Below are 23557 nucleotides of genomic sequence, written 5' to 3'. Positions count from 1 at the left end.
CAGGTCTAATCTAGCAGATGAAAGCCAGCTGCCTGTTTTCAGCCCTCCAGCATCACCTGCACCATTAGAGAGGCAAAGGTGCTTAGAGCAGAGCTGCAGGCTAAAAGGAGAAGCGCTTGCCTTATGGCTAGACAGCCTCCTGAGAGTGATGATGAGTTCTTGCAAGATTGAGTTTCCACAGCTGGCAACCTCTCAAGGGACATTGTGGTAGTGGATGTAACGTAAGCTGTATACTGAACTGCTGACACCTCCCTGCCTGAAAACTTTGACTTCTTGGTCCACACTACTGTGCCTTCTTGACCTCTGGAAACACCATTCTTTGGACTTGAAATTACATTGCATCTCATCACCTCCATTGGCTTTGATTGCTTGATATAACTGAGTAGGTTGCTGCAATTCAATTAAAAACAGAATAAAAACTACATAAAAACTATACAGAACAGCACATAAGACCAAACGCGTTTCGACCCTACTGGGTCTTCCTCAGTGGTCAGAATTGTAACAATACACTCTATATAAAATGTCTAAACTCATTATAAAGTGTAGCTGAGTAGTTGAATGGGATCTGTAAATTATGGCTCCAACTAATATATGTAAAATTTTAGACTTTTTGGAGACCACCACCTATGGTATATGACAAGGCTTACCACTCTTTGCTATTATATAATTCTGTGCTGAGAGTGTATCTCATGTGCGTCAGAAAAAAAGCTATGGAAACTCAGCTGGGTCAACCTAGTTGGATAGGAGACCTCCAAGGAATACTAGGGTCATGACGCAGAGGCAGGTAATGGCAAACCATCTCTGAGTATCTCTTGCCTTGAAAACCCCAGCAGGGGTTACCATAAATCAGATGTAATTTGACACCACTTTCCACCACCAATGATTTTGGATTTGCTAAAGATATGAATCTGAAAGTAACCATGGGCAAATCTGAAGAATACTGCATGCCTCAGAACAATGGCACTTTTAAAAGATGTTTTTTATAAGCATGCAGAAAAAGAGATCAGATGACAGATCAAGATCAAGAGTCTTTGGTGACTTGAAACAGCCTCTGGTAAGGAAGTGTAGAATTTAAGCGAATATCCTCAGGTAGTGACAAAGGAGTTATATTCCTAGATCAGGCTCCCCATCTTGGATGAGTCCCTAGGCATTTTTTTAAATCAAGATTTAAAAAATTTGTTTTCCACCTAAGATAGTAATAAACTCTCTGTAATGCTACACCCCCCCTTCTTCCTTTACATACCCCATCAAAAAGAAAACAAAGAGATGCACACAGGCAGCAAACAGTAGAAAATAAGGGGGTGGGGAGTGTGTGTTTGGGGGAGGGCATAAAAGAATGGATCCAGCTTAATGAGTGGGGAAGGTGAAGCAGCCTTATTCAACAAGATACAGGAAATCTTGCCAGATGAAAGTGAAGGTCTCAGGACCTCCTTGTCTGAGATTATTTCCCTTGTACAGAGCTGTGACATATCATTGGCCCAGTCATCCACAGATGGAGGACTACCAGATTTCCAGCGCTGCAGGATAATTCACATGACAACCAAGGCTGCCCATTGAAACCATGATGTTTGTAGAGTGTCCAGAGATAGTATATAGCACAGGATTAGCTCATTTTAACTGTGAGGCCAGCACGTTTACTCCAGGCTTAGAGACAAGGACCAGGAGCAATAGGTTCAAATGATGGGAAATGAGATTCCGCTTAAATATTAGAAAGCATTTTCTGGCAGCGAGGGTCAGGCCTGTGCAAAGGATTTTTTAAAAGCACGCATGTGTGTTTACAGTACATTGCAGAACCTTCATGAAACCTAATTGGTTCGTTCTCACTTCTTTGAATTGTTAAACTCTTTGAATTGTTAAAATTCTTTTTCTGTCCCGTACCATTCTTCATGGATCTTCACTGATTCAATGAGTAGCTTCATATATTCTTTATTTTGGTAACTCCCCCCCCCCCCAAAAAAAAAACACCCCATCCCTTGTGATAGCCTTGGCGAGGGCTGTTCATAGATGGAATATGCTGCCCCCGAAGATGGTGGAGTCTCCTTCCTTCCTTCCTTGCACATTTTTAGCAGGAGCCTGGATGAGCCCCTGTCAAGCATGTGCGATTTTTCAAGTCCCAAAAAACTGAAGGGACCGGACTGGGCGGCCCGGGGAGGGGGGGCTGTCTCCCCCAGCTCCGCGGTATCCTGCAGCCATGAGACGACCCTCCAAGCCGCCCCTGAAATCCCCACGAGGCCTTTTCTCTCTCTCCCCGCCCCCCTCCCCTCATTCCAGGGAGCATGCGCGGAGGAGCGTTTTCCCCGCAGTCCTGGCGGAAGCGCAGGGACCTGCCTGCCGCGCTGGCGTGACGTCTCTATGGAAAGGGCGCCGCCACTTCCGTCTCGGGCCGCGGCTGCTTCCGGCGTAGTCTGACGAGCGCCTTTTGTGCCACTGCCGCCGCAGAGATTCCGCCATGGTGAGCCGGAGCGGGGCTGAGGAGGGGAAGGAGGGACGGACAGACGGGGGCCTCCCGCCCGCTTCCCTGCCAAGAGGGGTCGGAGGGCGGCGGCCCGGCTCGGCCCAGCCCGGGAGGGGGCAGCGGGCGCGGGAAGCGTGGCCGGGCCGGGTCGGGCCGCTTGGTTCCGCCTTGGCTGGGTGGGGTTGCGGCGCGGGCCTGCGGGACAATGGGGAGGATTTGGGAGAGGGCGCTGCTCGGCCCCTCCCGGCTCGGGGCTCGGAGGACGCGGCGGCCGCGCTCGGCTCCGGCTCCGTCTCCGTGGCGGCCCCGCCCTAGCCAGGCCGGATCGCGCGGGCGGAGAGGGCAGGAGGGCGCTCCTTTCTTCCTGCCTGCCTCGCTTTGCAGCGGGAAGGCGGGGAGCGCGTCGGAAAAACGGGACGTGTTTGGGCTTGCAATGGTCGGCTGCCGCAGAGGGAGAGACGGAAGGCGGAGAGTGGCTGGCTGGCTGGCTGGCTGGCTGCGCCCCGGTCCTGCCCCTTCGGCCCCGGGCTTTGTGCTGGCGAGGGTCCCTCCTCGTGCTCAGACCCGCGGTTGCTGCAGCCCGGTTGGGAGTGGGGTTTGGAGCCAACTGCAGCCCCCTCGGGATATCACCTAGACCAGGGGCGGGAAAAGTGTGGCCCTCCAGATATTCACGGACTACAATTCCCATGAGCCCCTGCCAGCATTCGCCTAGACAAGGGGTGGGCAAACTGTGGCCCTCCCATGCCCACGGACTACAATTCCCATGAGCCCCTGCCAGGAATGCAATCCGATACCAAGACTTGGTAGCGAATGCTGGCAGGGGCTCATGGGAATTGTAGTCCGTGGACATCAGGAGGGCCACAGTTTGCCCATCCGTGGCCTACTAAACTGGTTGGCATATAATTTTGTCTTCTAGGCAGGCTTCATGCTTGCCTGCCTTCTTTCTTCCTACCCACACCTGTGCTCCAGCTTGTCCCATTGGACCTTTCAGTTGCCAGACAGTGCCAGGTTCTGTCCAATTTGAACTGAAGTTTTCCACCTCTGCCCTGTGCACGAGGTTCTGCCAGGGTTAATTGGACCCAGCGTTTTCCTCCACCGCCACGTGCGAGGGCTAAGCAATGGAGGATATAAGGAAACACGGTCGCCATAAGGAAAGCACAATCGTGCTTTCTACGGCTCAGTTTATTTCGATAAGTAATGAGCTTAAATACTTGCTGCAGACAATATTATAGCAAATAAAATTGAAGGTGTGGCTATAATCCAGTCTTGTTTGAGGACGTAACCGTCTGCTCATATATGCTCCATGCCCTCATGCCTATACAGTGTTGCGAGGTTGTGCGTTATTTCTGAAGGCAGCTCAGAGAGAAGCAGGGAGGTATAGAACTGTTCTAATGTTTGCTTAGCCTGGCATGACACATCGTGAGCGAACGTCGCTATATTAGGAGCGGTGCATGCTCTGCAGGCTCAACCTTCCCCATTTGGTGGGGGACACACCCATCCTGAATGAGGAAGACAGAAGTATCTGCCTTCCAGAAAAGCTGAGGGCGGGGGTGTTGAAGTCTGCCAAAGTAAATATTCTTAGGTGTTTAAGGGACGTCTGGTGCTGTTAACTAATCTGCTGGCAAGGAAGGGTTTTTGGAGAGGTATGTTACAGTGGAATGCCGCTGCAGACAGGCTCTATTAGGCTGTAGGACCAAGTCCCAAATTGGTTGCTTGTTTCTTTGGCTTTCTGAAAGCCTACTTGTAACATGACTGAAAGGAAGAAATGTACTCTTGCAAGTTTCCTTTGACACTTCTCAGTCCTGGGATCTGCAAACCCCTGAGGTCTGTGGGAGCTCTGAACTGGTGTGGTATTGGGGGGGGGGGGCAGTTTCAGCCTGTCTTCTGAGCTCCAACTCCTCTTTATATCCTACGTGAGTCAGAGCTGGCATACTAGTAGCAAAGGTGGAGGGATGGAGCAAAAGGAGGGCCAAGGCTGCAGATAGTGATGTCACTTTTTGGGGTGTGGCCAACTGATATAACTTCTGGAGCTCCGTAAAATATGAAGAATTATTTCGAGCTCCTCCACAGCCAAAAGGTTGAAAAAGACTGGTCCAGCCTATAGAAGAGCCTTGGCTGTTTTCAGCTACCTATTGAAGCATTCATGGGTGTGTTTGGGACAAATGTTCTTCCTGCTCACTTGAAGTTAATGGGACCTTTTGCGTTTCATAAGAATGGAAGAGCACTGGCTGGATCTGACCAGTGGTCCACCAGATCCAGGAGTGACTACCGAAGCAGGTCACGGAAGTCAGTGCCTTCCCCTGGCATTGCTTCCCCAAAATTGGTATTCAGAGGCACATTTGAAAACTCTTTTTAGCCTTCATAAGTAATGGCCATAAATAGGCCTGATCCCTTGCCCCTGAGTTTTGGGAGAGGCGGAAAAACTTCTTTCCACTTCCTCCCCAGCACACACAGTTTGATGGACCTCTATCATATCCCTGCTTCCTTTCCCCCCCTGAACTGGAAACCTTAGGCTTTCCTCGTGGGGAAATTGCTCTTCCTTTTTCATCATATTAGTGGTGCTTTGCTAGCTTAACGGGGCTCTTTGTGAGCTGGGAGTGAATTCTACAGTATTCCAAATGTAGCCTTCTCTTGGCTCTCCCCTACTTGATAGGTGGGAAACTCCAATTGGCACACTCCTGCTGGCCTCCAAGGACACAGTTATGCAGATAACTTCCTCTCCTCTAATCTGCCCTCCCTGCTGCAGAAATCAAAGTGAAATTAAACAAGCCCTTACATTGAAGCAATCCCAAATTCACCAAAGGCTCACTCCATCGCCCTCCTGCAAAGAACACCAAAATACAGGAATATATGCAGGGGGGGGAAGGGCAGGATGCAGATGCTAGCATGGATCCAGACACTTCTTGTTTATTTTATCCAATGTCATCTCCAGTCAGGAGGGTGCAGATGTGGTGGTTGGGGGGGGGCGTTGAGGATGGGGTTACAAACAGTATTTCATTGTAATTTTAGTATTGCAATACATTTTATTGAACGTGTTTTTCACATTGTGAACCTCCCCAGAAGTGGCACAAGTATGGAAACTAAATATTATGTTCTATCATAGACATAGATCTTTACAGCCACATGGCATTAATGGCTATTTCTTTAAATCCTAATAACCCCCAGTTTAGAACCTGTCTTCCAGGGCATATAGTGATGGCCATGAGCTTAGATAGCTACAGATTCATGGAAGAGGCCCATCAATGGCTGCTAGTCATGATGACTGGCGGCAACAAATAGCATTTCTGGGAGAGCCTCAGCCCTTATGCCCTGTTTGCCCTGCAGGGCAACTGGTTGGCCACTGTGTGAAATGAGATGCTGGACTACATGGATCACAGGTCAGGTCCAATAGGATTTTCTGATGTGGTGCGTTCCCCCTACCCATTCTGTCACACAGAATAACCACAACCCCAAGATTAAAACCCACCCTGTGTAGGGGAAATCCCTGCCTTTTCAGTCCCATCTTATTTCAGAGGGCATCATTATGTACTTTGTATGCTGAACCTCATTTGCTCCCTATTCCCCCAATTTGGGGAGATGTTCCTGATGGTCCACTTTGGGTCTTAACCATCATGAGTGATTTGCTGTTATCTACAAAGATGGCCTTTCCCTGCACTGATGCCTGCTTATTTCAGATCATCAACGAGCTAAGTAAACAGCACTGGTCCTAACAGAGGCCTCTGACAGACCGCTTGGCTTGCTTCCTTCTGTAGTGAGAATGAGCAAAGCTATCGGGGCAGAGCATGGCAGGATAGTTAGCCCTGTAGCTACGAGGGTCCGTGGGCATGGAAAGGCTTTGTAGGTGATTGGCTGGGTCTTGAATTGAACCCCGTCACTGATTGGGTGCCGTGTGATAAGCATAACCTGACTAGTACTCCATAGTGACTGAGTGGTAATGTTGTGCACTAATTTGAGTTTCCAAATGATAGACAATAGGCAATCCCATATAGAGTGCATTGCAGTAGTCTTGTTTCGAGAGAATAATAGAATGGATTCTCACATCCCGTCCATTCATGGGACTATGCCAAATGGTGCAGTGAATGCCACGTGTTAATTACTCTTTGGGGGAAGGAGTACTTTGTTTTAGCTGCTCTAAGCCTGCTGCTCGTGAATTTCATTGAGCACCCACAAATTCTTCTATTGTGAGATAGGGAGAAAAGGACTTTTTTCTCTGCCTTATAGATCCCATGCATAATTTTGTAAACCGCTATGTCACTTTCCAATCATTTTTACAAGCTAAAGAGCCCTATCTCCTTTAACCAGGGGTAGTCAAACTGCGGCCCTCCAGATGCCCATGGACTACAATTCCCATTAGCCCCTGCCAGTGTTCGCTGGCAGGGGGTCATGGGAACTGTAGTCCATGGACATCTGGAGGGCTGCAGTTTGACTACCCCTGCCTTTAGCCTTTCTTCATAGGGAAGGTCTTTTGTCCTTTTACTCATCTTAGTTGCCCTTTTCTGCCCCTTTTGAAATACCATAATACCTTTTTTGAGGGGCGGTGACCAGAACTGTACTTTGAATTTTGATAATTGTGTAGCAATAGCAAAACTGTTTAACTCTAGCAGTAAAAAAAAAAGGAAAGGAAAGGAAGAAAAAAAACTCAAAAGCAGAAGAGGTTTAGGGTAAAAGTTGTTGCAAATTTGGGGCTGGTTTCCTGTAACGCAGCAAGCGCTTCATCCTGAATATTGTTCTGTCTGGGTTGCCTGTCAAAGGCTTAGATCCTGCCATGTGGAAATGCAAACAGATTTTTGCTGAAGATCTTGTGCAAGACCTAGCAGCTTCCTTCTTATATATTACAGGACCCAGAAACTGGTTATACAAGATGTTGCTCAAGCGGAAAGGCAGGCAGGGGTAGTGGCTGCCACAGTCTTTTTCGTGCATTTCTGCTTATGTAAGAGCTCTGGTACAAGCGGACGTTTGGCCTGGATCCAAACCAAAAGGGGGGTTTTGTTTGGGTTTATGCCGTCAAGTCACAACTGACAACTGAGAGCCAGTTTGGCATAGTGGTTAGAGGCGGCAGACTCTGATCTGGAGAACCAGGTTTGATTCCCCACTCTTCATGAAGCCTGCTGGGTCAACTTGGACCAGTCACAGTTCTCTCAGAGCTCTCTCAGCACCACCTTCCCCACAAGGTGTCAGTTGTGGGGAGAGGAAGGGAAGGTGATTGTAAGCCCCTTTAAGACACATGAGGCCTGCTGGGGTGACCATGGATGAGTCACGGTTCTCTCAGAGTGTTCTCAGCTCCACCTACTTCACACAGTGTCCGTTGTTGGGAGAGGCAATTGTTAGCCACTTTGAGACTCCGTCGGATAGTCAAAAGCAGGGTATAATATTGTTATTATTATGCTGATTCCTGGTGTGTTTTTCAAAGCCAGAAATGCTTAGAGGTGGTTTGCCACTGCCTGCCTTCCCATCATGATTCTAATATCCCTTGGAGGTCTCCCATCCAACTACTAGCCTGCTTACCTTCCAAGACCTGATGAAATTGGGCTAGCCTGGGGTATCCAGATTAGGGCACCCAGAAGTGTCTGTTAGAAATGACTATTCAATGCCTAGAAATGTCTCCTGGTTGTAAGCAATGAATTGTAAGCCGGCAAGGGTTGTAAGCCAAATAAAGAAATGGGGGCCCCTTATCTTGTCCCTCAACAGGCATCCGGTGTCCAAGTCGCTGATGAGGTCTGCCGTATCTTTTACGACATGAAAGTCCGAAAGTGTTCTACCCCCGAGGAAATCAAGAAGAGGAAAAAGGCAGTTATCTTTTGCCTCAGTGCAGACAAGAAATGCATCGTTGTGGAGGAAGGCAAGGAGATCCTCGTGGGCGACATTGGCGTGACGGTTACCGATCCTTTCAAGCAATTTGTGCAGATGTTGCCAGAAAAAGATTGCCGCTATGCCTTGTACGATGCGAGCTTTGAAACAAAGGAGTCCAAGAAAGAGGAGCTGATATTCTTCTTGTGGTAAGATAGAAAAGCCACAGCGTGCGGGTGGCAATGCCATGCAGCAGTCTGCCCTTTGCTAATTAAGTTACAAGAGCAAACCCAGCAGATACGTTAGGGGCACTGTGAGTGACAAGGTGTGCATGGTCAGACGTGAAGTGTCCATTTGTGTTGTGGGAGGGAGCCTTGTTTGGGATCAGTAGCAGATTTCTGCAGAAAGAAGGTAAGTTTTGCACTCAAGGCAGTGTGTCCCCATTTGTAATGTGAATCCGGTGCCCGGGGGTGGGGGTGGGAGGGGGATCTCTGGTGAAATCTGTCCTAGGTGATCTAAGGAAAGAGTTAGGTTTTGTCCTCTGGTGATTTTGTCCCCAAATGCAGGCTGCTGCCTTTGTCCCATTGCACCCCTTTTATTTGCATGTTTCTGCCCTAATTTATATTTCTTTGACCCCACAAGATAGTTATGGAGTCTGAGAACCAGCTTTTTTAATACAGCAAGTGGAAGAGGAGGTTGTCTGTGCAGTGGGCATATGCTGTGGAATAAATATGGAATAAAGCTACTCATCCAGCTTGATGATGTGCATTAACCTTGGTTTGTTTGGGTCTACTAACCAGGGCACCAGAACTGGCTCCACTTAAAAGTAAAATGATCTACGCAAGCTCTAAAGATGCAATCAAAAAGAAGTTTCCAGGTATGTAATCGCTAGTGGTCCTTTGCCTTATTACCAGATGCTTTCTGTGTTGGGAATTAATGGTTTGGACTTAAAAAAAAAAGAATTACGATTTTGCAAGACTGCTGATCTGACACTCCAGATAAATACCAGTTGCAGTTGCTCAAGAGCAAAATATACGTGCAAACCCATTGAAATGGCTATGAACTGTGCAAGAATGCCATACAAATCAATACAATCAATTAGTATTGTATAGGGAGAACTTTCTGGGGGATTGCGCCCTCCATGTGCCACACATGGGGAAAGCTACTTGGATTTGCTCTGTACGGAACTATTGCCCTGTCGTGTTCTACACAGGTCATACTTATCTGTGCCCCACAAAAACCAATTCCGGTGGCTAATCTTGACTTTTCTCATTCAACTCAGGACAGAACCTTTTTTGCTATCTTTTTATCCTGTAGTGCTGTATGGCTGGGCGGAGCAAATGGAGATGGCTGCTCTTGTGACAGGGCATGGTAAATGCCTGCATATTTGAGGAGAAGGCCAAATTCTAGCCTGAAGTGTTTAGTCTAAAGCTGGCATTGAAACCATTAGGAGGAATCGCAAAACGGTGAACTCCTTATCACAGATGGATTAGCGTATTCCTCTCATGCTACAAGCATCCAGAGATCAAACTCTTGCTTGCCTCCTCATCTAATGACTGGTTAGGTTATATGCTAGGGAGCTGGGTTGTTAGGAACCAAGGATTGCTATCTTGCCTCCTTTCCCGGCTCTTCTTCACGGTCTTTAACCGGTGTTGCCATCCATTTGGTTCACCTCCCTTGCTCACACATTTTGACATAGTACCAGCTTCTTTCTAGCTATTAGCAGCAACAAAAGATGGAGATCTGGTGGAAAAAGTAGGATCACACCATATCCCATTACTTTACTGAGGAGCGCAGCCTTTCCAGAGAGCGTTGACTTCATCAGGCATTGGGCAACTGGGTTGTTAATCAAGACCTTCCCAAGTGATTGGTCAACGTGTTGTTTACTGCAAAAGGCTCCTGCAGTGGTAACATTGTGTCTAGGAAAAAGGCACAAAGAACAGGTCAGGCAGTCCCAACAGCAGCTGTTTTGATGAGATTGCTTCCAGATATACTTTTGCCATGTGGAGATGTCTCCCTCCTTTTTAGAAATATTTTTAGGAGCCTGAACCACCCTTCCTCCCTGTCAGCCAGCCAAAGGGCACGGTTCAGTGCCCTCTTTGACTTGTTTTATCCTTGTTCTATGCCTGGTTAAGAGAAGATGTTATGCTTGCTTCAAGCCTCTCGTCTTATAACTGGGGCCAAAACCTGTCCCCCAGTCAAACCTGTGCTTGTCCAGCAATGGCTGCATCTTGTGAGCTGCAAACCACCTGTTCTGGTACACATCACACGTCTCTCCTGTTCTTATCCCAGATTCCTTTTGAATTCTTTGCTTCCTGAATGCTTGGATCCCTGCCCAGGGAATCTGACCTTTTCCCAGAACTTCATTGATAGGTAGCTCTAGTGTCTTTTTGCTTGACTGCTGTGCCTGTTTGGTCCCTTACCTCCCTCCACACCGTGTTCATGGAACTTGGGATCTGTGGCTCTTAAGGCAGGCTGCCTATATGCTGAGCACTGTATCGAATGCTTTCGTTTTGACAGCTTGCATTTACTAATGCGTCACCCGAGTTTGTCATTCCCTCGTTTTATTTTTGTTTCCGATTACAACCGGTCTGGCTGATAGTTCCTTGTAGGCTTTTAGAGGAGCAAAGAAGCTTTGTAAGCAGATCTGTTCTATTCATTTGCATTGTTACTGCCAAGGGTAGGAACATTCCTTTACGCTGGGTGTAGAATGTAAACCAGCAACTCTTTTAGTATAGGTGCAAGAGTCAGCAGAAGGAGGGTTCCTTGCTTGCATTCCAGCTGTTTTTGTGTGAGTCTGAGCTAGACTAGGAAGTAGGCGACATTCATATACACTTGTGTCTAATTTATACTGGCCACATGTGGCAGAGCCAGATTCATGGCGGTCCTCAAAGGAAACTTTGGCTCCTGTTTCTTCTCACTTGTCGCTCCGATAGCACTTGTGGGCACCTCTTCAGTCACTTCCTCGTCTCGGATCCTATCCCATGGAATGAGTGAAACACTTGGTCTGCCACACCTACCTTCTTTTTATTGCTTTAATATAATTTTCCATGTTTCTCCTGCTTTTCTCCCTCATTGGGAAAGGAAGCAGCTTGTCACGTCATTACACTGACACAGGGGTAGTGAAACTGCGGCCCTCCAGATGTCCATGGACTACAATTCCCAGGAGCCCCTGCAGCTGGCAGGAGCTCATGGGAATTGTAGTCCATGGACATCTGGAGGGCCGCAGTTTCACTACCTCTGTGGGTGAGGCCGAGGAATTCGCCCAAGGTCACTTGAGGAATTCGCCCAAGGTCACTCACGGAGCTTCTGGGATAGAGTCAGGATTCAAGCCCAGATCTCACTGGTCTTAGCCCCACACTGCGACTGCCATGCCGTGCCAGCTCTATGGGCTTACGAAGGCTCAGTTTGTCTAGAAATAGCTATTCACTTACACAATACTAGGCTAAACCTATACTTGTTTAATTTGTTGTTGACATTCCCCCCTTTCTTCCATGGAACTCTCCTCATTTGGGAGTTGGGTACTGTGGCCTTGGCTGGCATAGGCAGTGTGATGCCTGGTCACAGAAGGATGGCCTTCATTCCTCCAAAGGGCCCTTGAGCGGAAAGGAGCCACTAAAAGATTTAATCTTGAAATTGGCCTGAGAGTGTGGATCAAAAAAATCTGCACAAAGAGGGCGGATTTCGGTACGAACCCGAGGGGGAAACAGTCCAGGTTTGCAGGAGTCTGAAAAATAAAAATTGGTTTAAAAATCCCCTCTGAGTAATAGACAATGTCCCTAGATTTAAGGCATATGTGTCTGCTGAGCTGTTACGTGACTACATGCTGGCTGTGTGTTGGAGGTTCCTAGGTGACCACAATACCGTTGAGCCTCCTAAACCTGGGTTGTCAGAGGTGGAATGGAGAAGGGTGTGGAGGCTGGAAGCAGCCCTAGAAGGGGCCCTGCCCATTCCCTGTCGTCTCACCTGATGAAGGAAGTAGTTGCTGGGGACAAGGCTGGCAGTGGCCTCTGCACAAACCTGCTTGGGTGACTCACAACTGCAGAGCTTGCATGATTTGACCAGCCTGGAGGGTGGCTACCACAAAGCTCACCCATGCGACTCACCACTGCATGAGTTTTGCTGCTTGGCTGGACTTGGAGAGAGGCTGCTCGAGGGGGTGGGGAGCAGAAACCGGAGGGGGCAGATACAGAGAGGTTGGTAGTTGGAGAGAAGGAAGCAGGAAAAAGGGAGAGGCTATTTATAGGCTGTCAGGGGAGAGGAAGAAAAGCTGGAGGGGGCAGATAGGTTGGTTGGTAGCTGGAGTGAAGGAAGCAGGAAGAGGCTATAGAGGCTGCCAGGGGGAAACAGGAAATACTGTGGGGAAGGGGAAATGCCGGGAGGGATTACACATTCCCTGCAAACTCATGTTTGAGTCTTACTAGTAGGTTATTTATTGTTTCACACCCCCAATGAAGACCAAAAGCAGTTGCCGTCATTCTCCTGTCCTCCATTTTATCTGCACAACAACCCTGTGAGGGGTAGATTAGGCTGAGTGTGTGTGACTGGCTCAAGGTCACCCAGAGAGCTTGTGCAAGACAAGTGGGTGTTCCACCCTGGGTTTCCCAGATTTTGGTTTGCTTCTTTCCTGCTTTTTTTTTCCTTTGAGAAAGAGTCCCAAGGCTCACAAGATAGCCAGGCCGCAAATCCACAAAAGTTTCATGAACATTATAACAGAGTCAAAAACTAACCTATGAAAAGCCCCTCCATGGCTCACCATAACCTGAAAGCAGAGTTCAGCCAGAGGCTCTGTGAAATGGCTGGGCCTTCCTCTCCCTTCTTCCAGTGGGCTATTCCACAAGGCAGGGAGACTGGCTGGGAAACAAGCCATAGCCAGGCATCAGAGGAAGGAACCATCCAGTGAGAAGCGATCAGGAGGAGGGTTAACCCAGCGGACCCTGCAGCTGCTTAACGGGTTCTCTTTCCCTCCTAGGCATCAAGCACGAATGTCAAGCGAATGGGCCGGAGGACCTCAACAGAGCGTTCATTGCCGAGAAGCTGGGGGGCTCCCTAATAGTGGCCTTTGAAGGCTGTCCGCTCTAGTGCCACACTTCACCAGGATTCCACGCGGTGTAAAGGACCAGATTATTGTGAATCGTCAAGACATTGTCTCTTTAGAATGGAAATAGATTTCGAAAACATGGTTGGCATATAATAAATAGCCTTTTCAAATTAATAAAAAAAATCCCCTCAAGGTTATATTGTAGTGTACTGATGTCTGCGTTGGGATGACAACATCTGTATTGTCTTCACGTGTTTAAAACTCCCTGTCAGAGTTAAAAGGTGAAATTTCAGTGAAATGTTGAAGTTTGGGGAAGGAGCAGCTGCACAAGGAACAGCTGAAAGCCACTCTCAGAAGGGCCCCTGGGGAAGGGAAGGCCTCAGAGAGAACATAAGTTTTATATGAAGAGGGATGTGTAACGTTAAGGAATTGCAAACTTCGGAGGTAAAATGTGCAGAGATTTTTATTTCTGCGAGGGAAATAAAGCTACAAAGCTTGTAGGCCTCTTGGCAGCCTGCCTGTGGAGCTGGTGGCAGTTAGTGTCTCTGGGAGAGATTTTGCTTCTTGAGGTTTTCAGTGTGTCTCGTATTTATGTTGGAAATCAGTTCAGATTGATCAAGCACATGATTGCTCAGTTAGGCGATTTAACCATTTTCCTTGGCTTTTGCCCTAGCATCGAGGAGATGAGGGCCTGAGACAGAAGGGACATTGGTTGAAAGGTCAGACATGACAAAATGAAAGGCCAGCCTGAACGTGGTCATACATAAGCTAAGCTGTCAGTCCAAGCAGTTCAGGAGGGGCGGGGGCTGCTTTCTTGGATATTTTATTGAAGACCTTAAAAGAAAAAAGTTTTCCCTTCAGTTAGTTCAGTGTCTCCACTATATGCCTGTTAGTCCATATGCAAGTTTCGGTATGGACTTAAATTTGCTTAGAATTGAGTTTAGTTGGTTTGTCGGTATGGGATGACAGATCTCTCTAGTCTGTAGTTAAATATTAACACAGAGAGTTTATGTCCTATCTTGGTTTCCCTACACTGTGTGCTCCTTAAATAGACCTAGTAATTTAGGTAGGAGTCAGTGTAGGGAAGGCAGTTTCAATAGCAGAGCTTGAGAAAATGTAAACATGGTCTGTATTTACACTTTGCTTTGAACTCTTCACAGTTTGACAATAGTTGGAAAATCTAAGTCTGGAGGTAGGTGGGGGTAAATTTGCAGCCAACTAGCCTGGGCCATCCAGGTCTGGATATTTTAATATCACCTGTTGAAATCTCTGAGTAGAGGGTGAACAGTGTTCATGAGGTTCCTTCCCACTCTTTATATTAGGCTTCATAGCACCCCATGGGCAAGAATGGTTAGCAGGACATGGGCTTCAAGGGGCTACAGATTGAAGCCCTCTGCAAAACACCCCATGCAAGCATGATACACTAAAAACATAAGACATGACTAAATGGAGAAAAGCACAGAAATATGAATGCCTATATGATATGTCTGCTGCAGCTGCAAATACAAGAGGATTCATGAAAAATGCAACAAATGAAACACATCCCGTGTGAGTCTGGCTTTAAGCCAGCTCTCAGTTGAAGGCAGATGATGCCTCCATAGAAACTGCAGACTAAAGAGAGACTAACTGCAAACATTCAAACAATGTTGAGAGAGACAGCTTGGTGTAGTGGTTAGGAGTGCGGACTTCTATCTGGCGAGCCGGGTTCAATTCCCTGCTCCTACCCCACATGCAACCAGCTGGGAGACCTTGGGCTCGCCACAGCACTGAGAAAGCTGTTCTGACCGAGCAGGAATATCAGGGCTCCCTCAGCCTCACCTCCCTCACAGGGTGTCTGTTGTGGGGAGAGCAAAGGGAAGGCGACTGTAAGCCACTTTGAGCCTCCTTCGGGTAGAGAAAAGTGGCATATAAGAACCAACTCTTCTTCAAATCGCCTATCGGTCCTCTTCCTACTTCCAAGTTTAACTGCTTTTTCCATCTTATTTCTCTTAGCAAAATACATCAAGTTGGGCAGCCGGGTGCAAACAAAACGTGCAGATCCAGCAAAAAGGCTGGTTGAGGCTTTCTCCCAACCCAGGAATGAATGTAGTTCTTAGAAAACAGTTGTGAAGCTCCATTAAAGAGTGGTTGCAGCAGATTGTACCTTTATTCCTTTAAAGAAGATATGAAAATACAATTTGAGTCACTAATGTCTTTCTTTTTTGTCTACAGCAAATTGTGTATAGTTTAGGAATGTGTAAGGCATTTTGTACGGTGAATAGCATATCCTGGATTTTGAACTCATCAAACGGATGTTCCCTCCTTGGCACTGTGCTCCGTTTCTCCCTGCGAAAGAGTGGGAAGTAAATTATTGTACCAGTTCATATTATAGTGTGGATCATGCCATAGCCTGTAACATTTCTATGATTCAGAAGACCAAACATGAGGCTACAGAGCAGGAATTGGCCTCCCAGTCAATAGAGTTTTTCCATTCAAATAACAAACTCGAGGGACTTAAAATGTCATTTTTGTATCACAGTTGCTTTACAAGAGGAACTAAACTAGGGGGTCCCCACCATGGTGAATGGGGTGTGTTTTTAGAAAGTGGGACCAGGCGGGGCTTCTGTACAGCAAGCCACCTGGTTGGCTGTGCAATTTTAAAAAAATGTTGCTTGAGCTGCCACTAAAGCACAAGGATCTTTGCTGTGTGGCTGAAGGGAAGCTGTGGCAGCTGTTTTTGTCAGCCATTCTGATGCTGTGCCCACCATGCTGCGCCAGAATTCCAAAGGTGCCCTCAGGGTCAAAAAGGTAGGGGATCCCCTGAACTAAACATCATAAGAAGCACAACATGGGACTGCCAGCAATCGTCCTGTGTCAAGCTCCACCTTCTCTGCAGTAGCCAATACAACTCATCCCCAGGTCCTCATGGCTAGTGGAAGTGCTACTATACTTCCGATTTCCTTCTATGAAGTCTGCCTGGGGCTGTCACCACTGTAAGAAATGCAGAGCAGAACTAAAGGTTATTAGCAGTTTGGATTGCCAGGTTCTCCGTGGCCACCAGCAGGAGATGGGGTGGGTGGGGTTACCAGATCCCGTTTGAGAAACTTGAGGTTTGGGGATGGAGTCAGTAGAGGACAGGGGCCTCAGTAATGCTATAGAATCCACCTTCCGGACCAACCTCTGCAGTCTGGAGATGAGTTGTAATTCTGGGGGATTCACAGCCCCTGAAGGCTGGCGTTGCTATAAGCAACACAAGACTCTTCTAAAGGTGAAAATGCACTTACAATGTGCTTTTGCAGCTGGATTTTCCTGGAAAAGCTACTTCTAAAGTGCGCTAAAATGGCATTGTCCAACTTGTGTGGCACAGAGGCAATGACAGTGAAAAAGTGTTAGTAAATAAGGTGCAGTACCCTTCCTTGAAGCTGCTCCTGCAACTTCATTACTGTTTCCCTTTCCTTGGCCAGCTGCTCCTGGGTGACTTGCAAAAGCTCTTTTAATTTGGTAGCCGCACATCCCAAGTCCTTTGATAACTTCTTCTCCTTTTCCAATCTTTCCTGCAATTGGTAACAAGAGCAAGTTTCACTTTCAGGGCAATGACTGTTAAACATTTCCAAGCATCTGTCAGAAGAACAAACAACGCTGGCAAGTTCTTTCAGCTCCGTCTTGAAACTTGAGTTAGAGGAAAGGAAGGTTTTGCTACCTGCAGTTGCAGAAGGTCCTCTGTTGCAGGGGCGGTTGTGTTCCTTTCAAGACTCAGCTTCTCATGTTCTGTTTGCAGGCTGCACAATGATTTCTGAGCCTGGAGTTTCAAAAGAATGCAGAAATTCTTAAGAAGAGGGAAAGTGAAGATGTAATTCTTTACTCAACAATTAATTAAACTGTTACTTCCAGTGGCAAGGTTATAGGCGCAAGCCTAGACGGCCTTGGAGGGATTATATACAATTGGAGCAGATGTCCAATTTTGGCTACTGGTGAGCAGCGTTCAACACTGTTAGTCATGGGATATTAACCCACTGCCTAGCCAACATGACAGGCTTTCTCAAACAGGTTTTTGTGAAACCTTGGGATTTCATGACAACCCTGAAAGGGTTTCCTAAATGGGTGGGAGCTGCTCCCCAAAGGCCGATATATATATATATTATTCAATAGAGGTTGAATTTCACAATTTGGAGATTCATAACATTCACATTCAAAAGTGAGGACAACCATTGAAAACGGGACATATCTAGATACCATTCTGGTTGGATCCTATACAAGAATAAACAAGAACGAAGAACCTTTTATTTCATGTATTCTGTATAATTTTACTACATCTATAGTAGCCTTGGGATAGGTTTTTTCTCTTGTATTCACTACAAACCGTCCCACTTGTCTATATTTGCTTGTTCTTCCATTATGTCCCCCAAAGAGTGTTAAGATTGAGCAAGCAGAATCTGTTCAGGATCCCCGGCCTAAAGAGAAATTAAATTGGGCTTTTTCAGGCCTGGCCCCGGCTTGGTGGAACACTTTATGTAATGGGATGAGGGCCCTGCAGGCTCTTAAACTGTTCCATGGGGCCTGCAAAACAGCTGTTCTGCCATGACCATGATTGAGGCCTTGAAATAACATCCGGAAATGGCTGGCCCCTCTGTCCAGGTCTACCTTGCAAATTACAGATGGAGACTATATTGCATCTACTATCCAACCCCTTTTTTCTTTTCAAAGGATGTGGTGTTATGAAGCTAGTTTTAAATTTGTTTTAAAACCTATATAATTAAAAAAACTAATCAACCCTGAACATCTGGGAGTAGGGCAGACTAAAAATCCCAAAATAAATAAAGAATAAAGAACCAGATAAAGAGCCTCTTGTGGCGCAGAGTGGTAAGGCAGCCGTCTGAAAGCTTTGCCCATGAGGCTGGGAGTTCGATCCCAGCAGCCGGCTCAAGGTTGACTCAGCCTTCCATCCTTCCGAGGTCGGTAAAATGAGTACCCAGCTTGCTTGCTGGGGGGTAAATGGTGATGACTGGGGAAGGCACTGGCAAACCACCCCATATTGAGTCTGCCATGAAAACGCTAGAGGGCGTCACCCCAAGGGTCAGACATGACTCAGTGCTTGCACAGGGGATACCTTTACCTTTACCTTTTTAAAGAACCAGTACATTTAGAGGACTTGATAAGAACATAAGAGCCCTGCTGGACAGAACAGTAGTCCATCTAGTCCATCCTCCTGTGTCATACAGTGGCTGATCAGTTCCTCGGGATGGCCAATATGCTGGACAGCACTTTGAAAGTCAGTTTCCAAATGCTGAAGTAACAGCAACAGTGAGTCAAAGATTTAAAATATTCACTAGGCAGAAGGGCAAAATGACAGGCTGCTTGCTCTGATTGGCCAGCAACAGCAGACAGGGAAATGATTTGTTGTGTTCTAGAGAGATTTCAGTCTAAGTCTGATCTGGATGCTGGCTCAGAGCAATCTGACAGATCCTTAGCTGACCATCTGCTCTGAGGAGAAACTCTAGTTAGAGAACTGAGTTTTCTACTGACAGCTAATTCACATAGTGCCTGGACAACTGGGGCAGATACTTGGCGGTGAGAATTTGGGCAGTGAGGTGATAACTTCCAATGCAGGCCAAATTAGGAGGAGAATTCTTCTAAGGAGAGGAGGCGGATCCCTGCTCAGTTAAAAAGAGAAAATCAAGTGTTAGGATTTCCTCAGACTCATGTGTGAAGAAAGTGCTTCAGACTGCTCAGTAGTCAGTGGGATACTAGTACTAGCCAAGAGTGCCCACCTTTTTTTTGGGGGGGGGGCAAACATACTCAAGGAACCTCTTAAAATCTGAAAATGCCTACGAACTGAAACGAAGAACTTCTGAATAAGATCTGATTTACATAGAGAAAACTTGACTTCCTCATTGCAACTAGCCTATTCCTCTTTGTAAAATAAAATCTTTTGTTTGTTAAAAACCCCTCGGTGCATTTCTGACAAAAATTAACGAAGGCTCTTACAACTTCCCAAAAAGTTTCAGGGCCAAAAAGATCTGTCAGTCACAAGGTGGGCCACGCTTCAATTTCTAACTTAAGAAACCATTCGACAAGGCTAGCTCTGTCTCTGAGAGAACAATGGTTTTGTTTTTTTGAGGGGAAAATTTACTGTGGGGAAGTAGGTAGGGATCCATCATAACCAACAACATGGCACAGAAGCAGAAGTTTTCCCCTGATGTTGCCCCCTAGCTCTGGGCTTAGAGCAGGGGTAGTCAAACTGCGGCCCTCCAGATGTCCATGGACTACAATTCCCAGGAGCCCCTGCCAGCATTCGCTGGCAGGGACTCCTGGGAATTGTAGTCCATGGACATCTGGAGGGCCGCAGTTTGACTACCCCTGGCTTTAGAGCCTTTGAATGTGGAGGTTCCCCTTAGTCACTTTGGCTAGTAGCCACTGACGGAATTATCCTCCATGAATCTATCTAAACCCCTATTTCTAGGATACTGCATTACTAGGAAGCAATAGCTAAGGAAGGCCTTGACCTCTGCCCTGTTTGTTGGTCCTCCAGGGCAGCTAAATGGCTGTGATTAGAAGATCTGGACTAGATGGACTACTGGTCTGATCCAGAAGGATTCTTATGTGTTTCACAAGTTGCCCTCATGGGTTGGAAGAAAGGCAGGGCATAAACATTTTAAACAAGTATATATTTCATACATTTAAAAATAAAACACGTCATTATTTGGAACGAATAAAACTTGTTTCATTTAAACATTAAAATATTTTAGTGTCCTGACATCAACTCACTAAATATTTTAGTGTCCTCACCCTGTTTTACAGGAGGACTATTAAAAGGTGGTTAAGGGTTATAACTATGGTGCATAAAGAATATTCCTCTGAAAGATTCATGCCTATCAGAAGGTTTTTTTCAGTTTAGACTACAGATCTAAGTCCTGAATGACATACAACCTGGCATGGAATTAAAAGCATCTGGTTTGGCAGAACGGTTAAACATCTGCTCTCTCATCTGAGCATTTCAGACACATTCTTACCCCCCCCCCCCAAAAAAAAGGAAGAACAGAACTCAAAAAAGGGTTTTCAACAAAATTTGCACTGCAGGAGTAACCCTCTCCCCAGAAACAGCTACAGACCTTGGAAATACTGTACAGTTTGGAATCAGGATTTTGTTTTAAAATATTTCTGAATTTTCCATACACCATGAGAAGAAGACAACCAAATTCCAAAGATAACAAAATGGCCTTATCACAGAAGGCATTCAACATCGCTGTCACATCTATTCAATTGGTAACTTTCAAATTGTACCCCCATGAACTTTGGGATTTCTTGGAACATTGTCGGGGGGTCCTCAATGAGAAGATCAACAACTGCAGACAAGCTTCACTACTGACCATCCCCAAAAAAGTGCAGTCACAGTGAAGTAGGTATGTGCCAAGGGTCACTCTTGGTTGACATCAAGCAATAGTGAGATTCCAAAAGGCTGGCTAGGCCTCAGCATACCCTAGAACACCTCCCAGAATCCTCTGCAAAAGATGGCTAGATTTGAGTCCAGTAGGACCTTCAAGGCCAACCAGATTTTCAGAGGATAAGCTTTCTAGAGTTCAGTCTCCAGCACATACCAAAAGATGAGGTTCATTGGCAGAGGGAGAGCTAACTTGGTGCAATGGTCAGGAGCGCTGACTTCTAATCTGGCATGCCAAGTTTGATTCCCCGCTCCTCCTCCACATGTATCCAGCTGGGTGACCTTGGCCTGGCCACAGCACTGATAAAGCTATTTTGACCGAGCAGTAATATCAGGGCTCTCTCAGCCTTGCCTACCTCACAAGGTGTCTGTTGTGGGGAGAGGAAAGGTAAAGAAAAGCAGCATATAAGAACCAACTCTTCTTCTATAGAAATGGGCTCCCTGAAGTGACAAACTTTGAAAACCACCTGCAGAAGCCAAAAAGGAACAGAGTCCCCTTGCCAGATGCATCCTTACAAAAGGAATGTTCCTGGATTGAGATCTTCTATGTCCACTGCATTCGACGTCCACATAATAGCAGTCCATCCATAATTAAACTTACTTCCTCAAGCTTGGCTGCCAACGTCTCCCTCAGAACACGTTCACTGTGTAAATTTGCTTCTGTTTCATCCAGTTGAGTTTTAAACTGTATAGGGGAAAACCAACAATTTGTTGCAATTCAGATACTAGCAGATTTGTTTATTGTAAGGCTGCTGCCCTGGGCTAATTGAAGAACGTTCCTCAAGAACGAGGAAAGGCAGAAGCTCTTTTTTCTAGCAGGCTAACTCAGAAGATAACCAACACAAATTCACACAAAACAATTCACACTAAGTCTTTATTGTGACCACCACTGATGAAAGTTGCTTGGCAGAAACAATCCAATCGGTTTGTGTGCCGCTACAAACAAAATATAAGAGCCTCTTGTGGCGCAGAGTGGTAAGACAGCAGACATGCAGTCTGAAAGCTCTGCCCATGAGGTTGGGAGTTCAGTCCCAGCAGCCGGCTCAAGGTTGACTCAGCCTTCCATCCTTCCGAGGTCGGTAAAATGAGTGCCCAGCTTGCTGGGGGGTAAACGGTCATGACTGGGGAAGGCACTGGCAAACCACCCCGTATTGAGTCTGCCATGAAAACCCTAGAGGGCGTCACCCCAAGGGTCAGACATGACCCAGTGCTTGCACAGGGGATACCTTTACCTTTTACAAACAAAATAAAATTGAGAAAAAGACAGCAAACAAGTTTGTGCACATACATTTAAAATTGTCCTGTTTCAGACAGAGTTTTTATCTATTGTGTTGGTAATTTTTCACTGTGTTTCCCACCTGGTTGTTAACTCAAAAGATAAGCCACAGAGGAAACGCTCACGAGTTTTCTGTTTCCACGTTGGTTAAGCACAATTTTGCTGCTCCTATCCAGTAAAGTCCTAGAAACACTTGGTAAGGCATATGCCTTGCTTGGTGTTTTGTATCAGGGATAGTCAACCTGCGGTCCTCCAGATGTCCATGGACTACAATTCCCATGAGCCCCTGCCAGCATTCGCTGGCAGGGGCTCATGGGAATTGTAGTCCATGGACATCTGGAGGACCACAGGTTGACTACCCCTGTTTTTGTATCACCTGGGTTGGCCTCAAAAAAACCAATATGTGATATTTTTTTCTAGCAGGAGAAAAGGGCAAAACTCCAGTAACACTTGACAGATTAAGCAAAATTTTGGGCTGGGGAGGAGCTTTTGTGAGTCATTGCTGCCTCTGTTAGTCTTTCAGGTGCTACCAGACTCTTGATCCTTTTTGCTGCTACAGACAGACTGACTTGGCTACTCGTCATGATTTTTTGTTTTTTGGTCCCCAGCCAGAATTCTAGAATGACTAAGTGAAAATAGGTACTAGTTTAGCCAGCCTGTGAGGAACTAAAACTAAAGGGATCCTCCGGATATTAAAATTTATCTAGGAAACGTTTTTATTGTGTTGTGCAATTAAAAACCAATGCAAAAGTAAAAGCTGTGTGAAAAAGAAATATATCACTTAGCAGAAATGGTGATGCAAAATGAAAAGAGACTAGCAACCCCAGGGAAAGTGCGTTCTAGCTAAGTTCTAGCTAAGGCAACAGAACAAAAGAAGGAGTTTCCTGGGCAGTGCAACTATTAAGAAAAAGCCTACTCCCACAGATTTCACACCTGAAAGGGAGAGGGTGTCTAGCAGATACTTCCCCGTTGCTCTTATTGAAGGGAACAAGGAAGGAGAGTTACTTCTAGGTAAATAGGGTGGTTTAGGCCAGCGGTCCCCAAACCCCGGTCTGCAGCTCCTCCTCGTCCTCTTCCCAGGCTGCTGCCTCGGGGGCTGCCCTGCTACTCTGCCGCCGGCTCACCTTTGGTGTTCTCCAGCAGCCGCCATGGCTGGGGCTCCCCCTCGGCATGGCACTGTGCAGCTGCTGCTGGCAGCGCCCCCCAGTGGGCGGCGGGAAGACGGGGGCGCTGGCGGGAAAGCAAGTGGAGCACGGGCTCAGGCGGCAGCGACGTCCCTCGGCAAAAGACTACCCCTCCCCAGGTCTCAGTAAAATTGTCAAGCGTTGACCGGTCCCCGGTGATAAAAAAGTTGGGGACCACTGGTTTAGGCAATGTATTTCCAAAACTATAATAATAAAAGTATCCCTGTGCGTGTCTGCCCATCGGCTAGTGGCAGGCTTAACTTATCAGAAAACAAAGCCAGGAGTCTCAAAATTGGCTGCCAGCATCAGAACAATGGTGAGAGCTGCAGTGCCAAAAAAAAGAAAGGAATTGGAACATGTTGGGCCATGTTATCTTCAAAATATTCTCCACTGTTCT

General features: G+C 46.7%; 2 protein-coding genes across 4 annotated transcripts in view; one reads left to right on the top strand and one right to left on the bottom strand.

Annotated features, from left to right (window-relative positions):
- The first annotated feature begins 2287 nt into the window (after positions 1–2287).
- DSTN (destrin, actin depolymerizing factor) lies at positions 2288–13480 on the top strand. The gene is made up of 4 exons (XM_077310653.1): positions 2288–2452; positions 8144–8451; positions 9043–9119; positions 13215–13480. Exons 1-4 carry the CDS (start codon positions 2450–2452, stop codon positions 13322–13324), a joined length of 498 nt encoding a protein of 165 aa, XP_077166768.1. The 5' UTR covers positions 2288–2449; the 3' UTR covers positions 13325–13480.
- Positions 13481–15410: 1930 nt separating this feature from the next.
- RRBP1 (ribosome binding protein 1) overlaps positions 15411–23557 on the bottom strand; it is a 57594-nt gene continuing 49447 nt past the window's right edge. For all 3 annotated transcript variants that reach the window (XM_077310650.1, XM_077310652.1, XM_077310651.1), the window contains 4 exons: positions 21302–21385; positions 16963–17061; positions 16673–16816; positions 15411–15608 (listed from right to left, as the gene is read on the bottom strand). In XM_077310650.1, coding sequence (XP_077166765.1) covers positions 15567–15608; positions 16673–16816; positions 16963–17061; positions 21302–21385 — 369 coding nt within the window. In that variant the 3' untranslated portion in view covers positions 15411–15566. The remainder of the gene's footprint in view (positions 15609–16672; positions 16817–16962; positions 17062–21301; positions 21386–23557) is intronic.

The sequence above is a fragment of the Paroedura picta genome, chromosome 14, assembly GCF_049243985.1.
Source record: "Paroedura picta isolate Pp20150507F chromosome 14, Ppicta_v3.0, whole genome shotgun sequence".
Lineage (NCBI taxonomy): Eukaryota > Metazoa > Chordata > Lepidosauria > Squamata > Gekkonidae > Paroedura > Paroedura picta.
Note: the sequence above shows the minus strand (reverse complement) of the source record. Positions and strands in the feature narration are given on the sequence as shown.